This window comes from Pristiophorus japonicus, chromosome 21 (assembly GCF_044704955.1).
Source record: "Pristiophorus japonicus isolate sPriJap1 chromosome 21, sPriJap1.hap1, whole genome shotgun sequence".
Lineage (NCBI taxonomy): Eukaryota > Metazoa > Chordata > Chondrichthyes > Pristiophoridae > Pristiophorus > Pristiophorus japonicus.
The window spans coordinates 50,252,047-50,264,674 of record NC_091997.1 but is presented as its reverse complement, the minus strand read 5'-3'; the positions used below and the strand labels follow the sequence as shown (position 1 = coordinate 50,264,674).

Genomic DNA, 12,628 nt, shown 5'->3' with positions numbered 1-12,628 from the left:
AGGTTTGGGCTCTGCAATTATGCCTTTCAAGGTTGAGTACCTTGTCAACATCCACAAGCAAGGCTCACATATAATAGTAGCAACCTGGATGAATTAATGAAAGGCTGACAGGACTAGTGGAGCCATGTTCAAGCATAAAGCAATATTTTCATGCAGGAGTGAAAATATATGGTCATTTCCATAAACAGTCTCTACCACTGAACACATCCACGTTTAAAAATGGGTAGTCGCTTATATCGGCCAAAAAGCAATAACCATTTGCATTAACATCAATTTCAAAGTTTCCAGTTATAGCGGCTTAAATGTTTATTTCAGGCAGAAACATCTATGCTTACTCACTAGTTCACACCTTGTTAAGGTGCACTGAATGCAAGAACAAACAAACTCAGTAAATACAGGTTGAACCTCCTTTATCCAGAACTCGCTTATCCAGAACCACCCCTCATCCAGTGCCATTCCCAGCCACTGGATGGTGCACGCGCAGAACTCCGACATGAACAAATTGAAGTCCTTCCTCACCGCCGACTCCTGCAATTGCTGGCCTGACCCCATGATCCCCACCGCCCCCATGATCTCTCTGCCGCACTCCCAGCCCCAAGCCAGCCAGCCCCGATATCCGCTTGCTCAGTATCTGTACCATCCAATTTAACGTGACCACCCCTCGTCCGGAAAAATCCCTAATCCAGAACAGGCCAGGCCTTGTGGGTTCCAAATAAGGGAGGTTCAACCTGTAACACCTCTTTAATGTTCAAATACCCTTTGTGAACTTATGTCTTTCTCATCCCTCCAAGGGGTGTGGAGCTATGAGGTTCTGACTGCAGTTTAAGTAAAACTGCAGGTCAGAGTGGAGCTGGAAACAACTGGGCAAAAAGTCACTACACAGAAGGAACATTCTTGTTGTACAGTAGTGTACTGTAATAGCACTACCACGTTATACTGGCCTTCGTGTGTCGTGAGCAAATCGAGTTCGCAGCGATGGACACTATATTTGGGTTGTGCAAGGGATGCTGTGGACTGAGGTTTTGTAATTGTTTTTGAGAAACAAGCTCATCCAGAGAAGTCCGAGATGCGTGTGTGTGTCAATTCAACTGCATTTGAACGTGAGTCGGTTGGGAAGCCAGCAGCTCGAACAGCCTGTGTGATGAGCGCTAACCGGCTGCAGCAAGTACAAGCTGCCATCCACACAGCAGCTTTCTGCCTTAAAGCTTCAGGTCTGTGAAAAAGATGCTGCTTTGGAACATGAACTGGAACTTAGACTAGTTGTTCAGAAACAGAACGAGCAGCTCAAAAGCACACTAGTTGATATGTACAAAAAATAATTCCACTTCTAAATAAAATAGTCTATTCGAGGGGCATTGTTGATGATGGCCGAGAACCTGGTCGCCGTTTTGGAGCGTGGGCAGGAACATCGGCAGGACCCAGGTACAGAGGAGTGGGAAGGTCGGGGCGGATGAGCGGCGAGTGTTTGTGGCGAGATGCGGTGAATGTTTATGGCGGAGGAGCGGCGAGAGATCATGGCGGAGGTGCGACAGATGAGGGTACGGGGCCCAGAAGAACCGAGGGCCCAGGGGCAGCACGGGCCAGCCCACACTGCGATATGTGTGCGCGCTAGGTCCGTGCATCAGAGCAGGTCTCCAGTTGTCTTGGTTAATCCTTGCCACTGGATAAAGGCCTAGCTCTGTCAAACCATGTGGTGGCTGGTGTGCAACGGTCACCACACATTAAAAAAATTCACGCACAGGCATCTTCCACCCCCTCAATTGGAGTTCAGGACTGGAACATCGAGTCCTTCATTGAAACACCTGTGAACTCGTGGAAGCAAGTCATCCTCGTTCGATGATGATGATAGTATTAGGGTAACTGGGAGGACAAAACATCAAGAAAATATATAGAAAGATAGCAAGACCATTCCAGATTTAAAATTATGTCGCAGTTTGACATTTTATAAATCTATTTACATGATCAACTTTGCATGTAACACAAAGTAAGACACCAGTGCAAGATAAATAGATCCGTGACCTCCTGTGGCATTTTGTTCAAATCAATAGAAGGATTTATTATTGTGCTATTTAAAAGGGTAGAGCAATCTATAATGATGAGCAAAAAGACATTTTGAAACTGGAACTTATCTTCTTAAAATAATCAATCATCAGCCGAGCTTTACTGGTTGAAATCATGCATATTGTAAGCATGTCCAGCTAATAGCATTTTACAGTTGTCAAACTATTATTAAAAATCTGAGCAGGCAACTGCTCCATGGCTGATATATGAAAAATACATTTCCAGACATTACAGTGAGTTAGTATTCAATTTCCATCACATTTCATCTATCACTTGTACCTGTGTGGCAAGTCTTTTCATGGCTTCTTCCTGGCGCCGGCGGAGTTCAGGCGTGCTTGGGCAGCTCCCGCTGGCAATAGAGGGGTGGGCCTGAGGTGGCTGGGTAAGTGGTAGATCCCTGCTACCTTCTACATCTACAGGAAGGAAGGGAATATCAGACTGTTAGGAGAATAAATGCTATCCAGGGAATGCAGTTAGATATTTTTCTTTTCGTGCGATTTGAGTAAGATTTGCTTTACTTATCTGTCCCCTATGTCTGCTTCCCTTATTCCCACTCATTTCCTGCACTCAACATCCTTACTACCTGCATGAGCAACAGTATTCAATCAGGTTAAATCAACGTGAAATCTTTGAAGGGAGTTTCAATGAATCAATATCCATTAGAACTTCTCTGCAAGTGTTAGAGTTATTTTACTTAAGTTCCCCAACAGCCTTCAACTTTTATTTCATGTGTCTGGATTAGAATACTGCTCTCGGATGAAAATATTTTCCATCTATAAACAGGCCAAGAATTTCTAACAATTCTCTGGCCTGATCATGAATAATAATAAACCAAGGACCAAAAAAATCATCAGTAGAAAGCTCAATGCACAATATACACATGTTCAAGCAATGGTCAATCACATTTTAGTGCATAAAGTTATGCCCTCTCGATCATCAATTTATAGACTGGTGGTACCAAATTGTTAAATTAATATAAAATCTTTGAAAGAAGTTTAAATTGATGAATTGATATCGACTTGGACTCAGCTGCAAGTGTCGAAGCTTTTTGCTAAGTTTTCAAAAGAAGGAAAGTAGCAAGAATCTGGGTTTCATGGTAATTGAAGCTGTCAATATCCACTAGAACTTCTCTGCACCTTATGCATCAACCAATGAAAAGTCTGGAATCAGAATCCAGTGAGTGAATGTTGAGATGATGATTTTGATGGACAGATAGCTAATGACAAATACCCCACCAGTAACTTTTTTTTAAAGTCATCATCATCATAGGCAGTCCCTCGGAATCGAGAAAGACTTGCTTCCACTCCGAGTTCTTGCCTCCAACATGAGTTTTTAGGTGGCTGTACAGTCCAATATGAGAACCACAGTCTCCGTCACAGGTGGGACAGATAGTCGTTGAGTGAAGGGATGGGTGGGACTGGTTTGCTGCACACTCTTTCCGCTGCCTGCGCTTGATTTCTGCATGCACTCGGCGGCGAGACTCAAGGAGCTCAGCGCCCTCCCGGATGCGTTTCCTCCACTTAGGGCGGGTCTTTGGCCAGGGGCTCCCAGGTGTCAATGGGGATGTTGCACTTTATCAGGGAGGCTTTGAGGGTGTCCTTGTAACGTTTCCGCTGCCCACATTTGGCTCATTTGCCGTGAAGGAGTTCCAAGTAGAGCGTTTGCTTTGGGAGTCTTGTGTCTGGCCTGCGAACTATGTGGTCTGTCCAGTGGAGCTGATCAAATGTGGGCAGTGCTTCAATGCTGAGGATGTTGGCCTGGTCGAGGACGCTAACACGTTGGTGCTTCTGTCCTCCCAGGGGATTTGTAAGATCTTGCGGAGACAACGTTTGGTGGTATTTCTCCAGCGACTTGAGATGTCTACTGTACATGGTCCATGTTTCTAAGCCATACAGGAGGGCGGTTATTACTACAGCCCTGTAGACCATGAGCTATAGTAATTGTAGTATTGAGTTACTCAAAACCATACAAGCTCTGGAACAGGTTCATCTGAAAGCAGGGAAACCAAAAGTGGAGTACTTTTTTTTTTATATATAAAAAATATTATTACTAGTTTTCATTCTCACATATCCAATTTGACTTCACTGTTCATCATGTGATATTTCTAATTCACAAAAAGTAATAGAGTGAATTGCAACCAAGATTAAAATTGGAACGTTTTCTTTAAATACATCAAGCCAAAGAAGTCAAGTACTTTGAATTTAGAGGATTTTACATCAAAAATGAGAAGCTACAAACTACAGAGCATACAGACACACGATAAACTGAGATAGATCTGACGGAGCAAAGTACATTGTTTACAGGCAGATGAAGTATGGCCTGCCATAAACAGGGTTGCAGACAATTCCTTATTTATATTCTGGCAGTCAGATGATTCAATCAAATAGATAGTAGCATATGTCATATGATCCTAACAGGCTAACTGGGAGTTCTTTTGCTTTTGCAGATATTATCATTCTTCTGCCCCATCTCAGTGAATTTCTACTGAGCACTGCAGGCAATAAAGATTAAATCCAGTCAGTGTTTGTAGGCAGGGAAATTGAATGATTGGAGAATTGGCAGGTGTGCTCTATACCGTATCCAACAATAACTCTCTTAGTTCCTTGGGCCCTGGAATGCATTGTAAAACCCAACATTACATTTTACATTGAAAATAAATTAATACGAAGAAAAGCAGAGTTCAATGGAAGGGGTAAAAAGACAGATGCTCTTCAGTCCCATAAGAATAGACTCAATATACAAAACTACAGCACCAAAAGATTAATTGAGAAAAATTAAGTAAAATAGAACATGAAGTTCTTTCACATTGCAGTTTCGGCAACGAAATCTCTATATTGTGTGCATAAGACAATGCCATCCACATCATGTCTCCAGTCCCTCTTTAGGTACACATGTCACACACAATTCGAAAACAACAAGCAGGCGAGTAATTCATTACAGGCCTCTGCCAACATTGCCATGGAACTGATCCCAAGAGAATTTTAAGTTTGACTCATAGCTAATTGAGACAATTTATCCTCTCTCTATCCCTATGAGGAACCACCTGCTTTCAGGTGAACACCTCCCATTGCTAATTTAGCCAAGACTGGTAGCTCACTTTGTGGCGAACTGTAGCTCATATTTTACACATGTATCACAGCATGCAGCAGCATCCATATACTGCACCATTGCATCAATGATATTCAATTTCTCCTTCGATTTTCTCCGCTCCTGAGAGTGCCGACTCATTCTCGGGTGTGATTGGTAAAGCAACAATTTGCATTTATATAGCACCGTTAAAACTTCCCAAAACTTCACTGGAATGTAATCAGACAAAAAACAAAATATTAGGACATGACCAAAAGCTTGGTCAAAGAGGTAGGTTTTAAGTAGTATTTTAAAGGAGGAGAGGTAGCGAGACGGAGAGGTTTAGGGAGGGAATTGCAGAGGTTAGGCCAAGACAGCTGAAGGCATGGTTTCCAATGCAGGGGATGCACAAGGCCAAGTTGGAGGAAAGCAGGGTTTTCGGAGTGTTGTGGGCTGAAAGAGATTACAGAGATAGGGAGAGAGGCCATGGAGAATTCTCATCCTTGAACACAAGGATGAGAATTTTTAATTGGATGCATTGGGGAACAAGGTTAATCTAGGTCAGCGAGCTGATGGGTGAATGGGACTTGGTGCAAGTTAGGATACTGGCAGCAAAGGTTTGGATGATCCCAAGTTTATGGAGAGTGGAAGATGGGAGGCTGACCAGGAAGAGCATTGAAATAGTCGAGTCTGGACGCAACAAAAGCATGGATAAGGGTTTCAGCAGCCGATGGGCTGAGGCAGGGACGGAGATGGGTGACATTATAGTGGAAGTAAAAGATATGGGGTCGGAAGCTCAGCTGAGCATCAGATGGGACGCTGAGGCTGCTAACAATCTGGTTCAACCTGAGACAGTGACCTGGAAGGGGAAATGGAATCGGTGGCTAGGAAACGGAGTTTGTAGCGGGGACCAACATTGGACTTCCCAATGTTTAATTGGAGGACATTTCAGATCATCCAGGACTGATGGGAGTCTGGCAACACAGGCAGTGGAAGGGTCGACAGAGGTGGTGGTGAAGTAGAGCTGGGTGTCACCAGCGTTCATGTGAAACCTAAATCCTGGTCATGAATCACCCATTGAATCGTCAGTGTAGCACTCAGTCAGGTTTATTAATTCTGCTTCACAGTACGCATGAGAATGAAAAGAAAATAATTTTACAGATAATACAAAAATGTGCCCTGCAATTCTTCAGAAAGCTGAAAAACCATTGCATTTAAAGGGTTAAGAAGTAATTTACAATCACAGCAGGAATGTTAACTTATAATAATGAACAAACAGCTGGTGCCGATGATATCTGGAATTACTCAGCAGTACTGCATGGTACTTTGATATGCTTTAGCTTACTTCATAGAAAGGTTGCTGGGTTTTTCAACCCTACCAACTAGCACTAACTGACTTACAATGCAAATTAGTTGGCAGCAGACCAACACCCTCAGAGAATTTCAACATTAGCCTTACCTGTAAAGCTTAACTTACAAGTAAGAGAATTTAACCACAGCAAATGAAAATATGACAAGGTTGTTGCAGGCCAGCTAGTATAATGTGCAGTGCTTTACTTAATTTGGAATTAATCACAAACAGGTTCTGGAAGATAACAGGTTATTTTCAGATGTAAAACATTAAGGGGGGCTAAAATGGATTAGGGCCGAAAACAGGCTTGGGGATCGTGATATGCGATTTTCTCACACCCATTGAAAGTAATGCAAGCATCACGCAAAAGTCATGCTGCCTGCTCATTAACGTGATGCAGCGCTGAGTCCAGCGCTAAAGGCGCTGCTGGTTGGCTCAGCGCTCAACTGGGAGGCTTAATATCATGGGAAGTCTGTCTGCACATCTTAAAGTGTGAGAAGCACCTTATTCTGACTGGAGCTGGAAGTTAGCCATGTCTCAATTGGGCAGAGAAAAGGAACCTCGGTTCTCTGCTGCAGCACTGGAGGCCTTGGTGCAGAGGGTCTATAGGAGGAGACAGGTCCTCTACCTGCAAGGGCGGAAGGCCTTCCAGACACATTGTTCAAAGGCAGTGGAAGGATATCGCTGAAGCAGTCAGTGCCACCAGTCTTTCCCCCTAGAACATGGATCCTGAAGTTTAATAACCTCACACGAGCGGTCAAGGTGAGTGAATGCATCTTCAAATTCCGTATGCCACCAACTGCACCACTAGCCTCACACACTGCTCAATGCACCACACTCCCATCACTCACCCAACAACAATCTCTAAGTAATCACGACTCATACCTTCGCCTCACACACGTACCACTGTTGCAAGTCACAGACCTTGCACACAATGCCAGCTATTCAACAATGACAGGCACATTAACTAAACACATTGCACCATACTCACTGACACACTTCCCTTTCTCTTGCAGGCCAAGGTGGCTCACAACCAGCAAGAGCAGGAGCAAACAGGCGGGGCTGGGATGGAGGGCAAGCACACCTGCAGAACCTTCCACAGCTAGAGGAGACATCGCTGGAGATAATTAAAGGGGCTGTCACTGACAATATGGCGATCCACGAAGCTGAAAGCATTGATGATGACAGCATGCTGATACCTAATCCTTCTTCTCACATCCCCTCCCATCCCACAATCTCTCACTTACAAGCGGCTGATGGTTTAAGCATGCACATCTTGCTTTCCCCCACTCCCCTCACCACAACTCGACCATTGTGCATTTCTACTTTCGGATACCCAAGAACTGCCAGCAGCCGAAGTAGAGGAGGAGATCGATCCGACACTCCCAGGCACCAGCTCAAAAAATGGCCTTGCTCAAACTTTAGAGGGCATTTTAGGGGCGGGATCTGCACGTGGTGAAGTCACTGGGCATGTGGGCTGCAGCCAGACCAGGGGGAAAGGGTAGTGCAGGTGCCAGCTCTCGGATGGAGAGGTCGCACGCGAGTTCTGCTGCAGAGGACTTTGATGGAGTGGCCTTCAGAAGAACGGTGACATGCACACAGAAATGCTTGGCACAGTGACAGGCCTGCCAGAGAACCTGTTGTCATTGTCAAGGAACATGGAGGAGTTCAGCTTCAGTATTGTACGGGGCTTTGCGCGGAGCTTGGAGCCCATGATTTCTAGGATGGAAGTGATGGGCAACTCCATTAATGTGGACCCAACCTTGATGCTGGGTGTGATGGGCGATGTCGCAGCTTCCATTGCAGCACAAGTGGAAGAGACCCAACTTCTGAGTGCTGCAATGGAAGCTCAGACTTCAGTCATGCAGGCTCATCTTGCTGCCATGCAAGATCCAACTGCTGCCATCGTGTCTGGGTTCACCTGTGGAAAAGGGCTTGCAGGGTCTCACAGCAATCTGTCCTCCAACAAATGGCTAGGAGTGCTGAGGCGCTGTCCAGGAGAGTGGGAGTGGCTCCACGGAGCAAGAACCTGCTGTCCTCTCTCAGGATGACAGCATTCGTAAATCCGCCAGTGCCATTTCAGTTGCCTGTCAGCCAGCCTGCTGTCGCCCATGCCGGGTGGTGCAGTCTACAGCTGGGCCTTCTAGAACTGCTCGAGGTCGTCCTACAAGGCCATCTACAGTGTCTTCCATGGAAAATCAGCAGTCTTCCACCAGCCATGCTGCAGCCATTGGGGTATCACTTTGTAAGAGCACTAGAATATGAAACGGCGCATGAAAGACAGACACGAAGGGAATGCGCAAGGGTGATTAGATAATTTTGGAGTATTTGTAATATTGGAACTAATCAATTATAAATTATGTTTGGAATGTTTGTTTTGTGGTGGCTTGCATTTCAGCATTGTGCCCAAGAGGACGACGTGATGTCCATGAAAGAGGGATAGTAAGGTGGGGAAGCGTTGAGCAACGGGGATCTGGGGTTTCATTCAAGGAAACCGGAGTCTGATGATGCGCTCGCGGACAGCCCATCTGGAATGGGGATTTGCAGGCTGCCTCCTTCGTTCCTGCTCCTTCTGAGGTGGTCGCGGAACCCATGGTGGGAAGGGCTGAACCCTTATGCTGACCAAGTTGTAGAGGATGTAGCGGACCACCATGAATTGGGTCATCCTCTTCGGAGAATACTGGAGAGCTCCTCCTGAGCGTTCAAGGCAACAGAAACGTTGCTTGAGCACCCCGATGATCTGCTCGATAACTTTCCTCATGGCAGCATGGCTCTCATTATATGCAGGCCACGAGTGATAGGGTTGGAGAGGAGAGTCATCAGCTAGGTGTAGAGTGGATAACCCTGGTCTCCGAGCAGCCACCCTCGGGTACGACGTGGTAGCTGGAAGATTGCTGGCATAAAATGAAGACATCGTGACTTCTACCAGGATACCAGGCATTTACTATCATAATGTGCTGGGTTTGGCCGCACACCAACTGCACATTGCACCAAAGCCACATGTATGCAGTCAATGAAACTCTGCACCATGGGGAAGCCCAATATCCTGGCAAAGTCACATGTGTGCTTCTCCTGCTTCTCTCTGTTTAGAGAGAAGACAATGAAGTCCCTTTTCCTAGAGAACAGAGCCTCTGTGACCTCCCTGATGTACCGATGGACAGGGAACTGCAAGATGTTTGCTATGTCAACTGTTCCAGTCTGGAAGGATCCGCTGGCGAAAAGATTCAGGGCCACGGTCACCTTGAGAGCCACTGGCAGTGCTGTCGTCAGCCTGCAGGTCTGGTTCCAAGAGGTGGCACAGCTCTGTGACCACCTCCTTGGTGAAGCAGAGCTGCTAAATACACAGCTCCTGGCTTAGGTGCAGGTAAAAGTGCTCCCTGAAGACCTAGGTGGGTAAGGCCTCCTGCTAAGAACCCTCCTCCTGTGAGTAGCTTGCCTTTGCTGCCTCTGCTCCATCTCCCTATCATGCTGCAGCGTGAGGGGAAGTGCAAGTAGAGCCTCCATGACTGGGAGCAAGTGACGCAAGTCAGAGATCTTCCAATTGCAGCCAACACCTTCCCAACGCCTAGCAGCACTCCCTGCACACCTTAACAATATTATAAATGTCTGCCAGCAAGCCTGTATAAACTCTACAAGAGCCAGTATGAGAAATAATCAACTTATTTGCAAGTTGGCTGTATCCCTTTAAATTGTGCTGGTGGTGGGTGGGTCCCTCGTGCAGCTGAACACATGTACAGCTGTTTGAGCTTAGAAGAGGATGCCGTTTGAAACGGTGATGTCGAAAATGGCAAGTCGTGCGTCAAATCAGCGTTACATCCTGACTGATGTCACGCCCGCGCTATCACCAGCGTGGACCGTGCCGGAAATGGCCGAGACGAGGCGACTGCCATTTTTTCACGCAATATCCTTAACTGCTGCTGCTAAGGTGCCGAATTTCGCAGCCTAGTTGTCTTTTCTCCTTTTCTTTGGAAACAATCTGAATTCTTCTACTTTTTCACCAGCCACCTGGCCCCTCAAGGTACAGCTAAGGGGATAGTCTGCATCTCCCTTCAGGCCTCCATCAATGCTGCTCTACGCCAGTTACAATTAGCAGAATGCTGTTTTCATGTTGTCAGTTAGGTGCGGAGAGGATGGCACTCTAGGCCTATAAGTGCTGCGCTCTCTATTTTTGCTTATTGCCAAAACTATTGGACCTATTGAAGAATCAGTAGATTCAAACATGCATTTTTCCCTGTCTCTAATGGCAGCTCTCAATATCCACAAGAATTTGGGTTGCTTATGATGTTTGAAGCGCAGTTTCATTCTTTCCTGCTAACAGAGATGCGCTTACCACACAGGTTTAGTAAACAATGGATTAACAAGGTAAAAACACAAGAAAATGGCCTGATTGGCAAGCATCTGGCTTCCACTTACCATCATCTTAAAGCAGTGAGAGAGAAAGATTGGGAATCAAATCTACAGCCTCCATTCCATAGTACTGTGTATTTGCATGAACCATCAATAACCACAGATTTTCAATTTCAAACATCAATAGGCAAATATTTGCAGAATATACGAAGAGAGAATAATTAAAATAATCTGTTTCATGGGAAAGCGAGAGAACCAGTAGATTCAAACATGCAATTTGCCCTGTCTCTTATCTAATGCACTAGTATTATTTTATCTCATTTTGCACCTGACTTTATTCCTCCACAAGCATCTTCTGCTCTGTCCTCTATACCACCTGTTAGTTTTGTCTTGCAGGAATCTGTACCTTCCAATTTATTTTTGGTCAGGCAGGTGTCTTACACTTGCAGAAAATCAATAAGCTTAAGTGTCTGCAGACAAACAAGTGAGAAATCCACACAGCAGAGTTTCCTCATGACGGATATGAAATGCACTTTCTCTCCCCATGGGGACACACATTACTTGCTTCAGCCCAGAGAACTTAAGTGCCGGTTAACAAGAGCCAAGGCTTAGCGACCCCAAAGTATGTGCAAGGGTATTGCTGGATTTCAATGTGGAAAACTGGCCAGATATGTCCTGTCCACAAAAGCAGGACAAATCCAATCCGGCCATTTACCATCAGTCGACTCTCAATCATCAGCAAAGTGATGGAAGGTGTCGTCGAGAGCGCTATCAAGCAGCACTTACCAATAACGTGCTCACTGATGTCCAGTTTGGTTTCGCCAGGACCACTCGGCTCCAGACCTCATTACAGCCTTGGTCCAAACATGAACAAAAGATCTGAATTCCAGAGGTGAGGTGAGAGTGACTGCCCTTGACATCAAGTCAGCATTTAACCGAGTGTGGTATCAAGGAGTCCTAATAAAATTGAAGTCAATGGAAATCAAGGGGGAAAACTCTCCACTGGCTAGAGTCATTCCTAGTATAAAGGAAGATGTTTGTGGTTGCTGGAGGTCAACCATCCCAACCCAAGAACATTGCTGCAGGAGTTCCTCAGGGCAGTGTCCGAGGCCCAACTATCTTCAGCGGTTTCATCAACTACCGTCCCTCCATCATAAGGTCAGAATTGGGGATGTTTGCTGATTACTGCACAGTGTTCATATCCATTTGCAACTCCTCAGATAATGAAGCAGTCCATGCCCACATGCAGCAAGACCTGGATGACATTCAGGCTTAGGCTGATAACATTCGCACCACACAAGTGCCAGGAATGACCATCTCCAACAAGCGAGAGTCTAACCACCGTCCCTTGACATTCGATGGCATTACCATCGCCGAATACCCCATCAACAAAATCCTGGGGGTCACCATTGACCAGAAACTTAACTGAAATACTCTCCACGTGCCTGGATGTTGCTCCAACAACACTCAACAAGCTCAACACCAACCAAGACAAAGCAGCCCGCTTGATGGGCACCCCATCCACCACCTTAAATGTTCACTTCCTCCACCACCGGTGTACTGTGTGGCTATAGTGTGTACCATCTACAAGATGAACTGCAGAAACTCGCCAAGGCTTCTTCGGCAGCAACTCCGAAACCCGCGACCTTTACCACCAAGAAGGATAAAGACAGCAGGTGCAAGGGAACACCATCACCTCCAAGTCACACACCATCCTGCCTTGGAAGTATATCGCCATTCCTTCATCATCGCTGGGTCAAAATCCTGGAACTCCCTCTAACAGCACTGTGGGTGTACATTCAC

At 45.8% G+C, this 12,628-nt stretch overlaps 1 protein-coding gene across 16 annotated transcripts in view; it reads right to left on the bottom strand.

The window, feature by feature from the left end:
- tanc2a (tetratricopeptide repeat, ankyrin repeat and coiled-coil containing 2a) overlaps positions 1-12,628 on the bottom strand; it is a 1,120,879-nt gene that overhangs the window by 198,558 nt on the left and 909,693 nt on the right. For all 16 annotated transcript variants that reach the window (XM_070864738.1, XM_070864743.1, XM_070864740.1 and 13 more), the window contains one exon: positions 2,341-2,474. In XM_070864738.1, the coding sequence (XP_070720839.1) occupies positions 2,341-2,474 (134 nt within the window). The remainder of the gene's footprint in view (positions 1-2,340; positions 2,475-12,628) is intronic.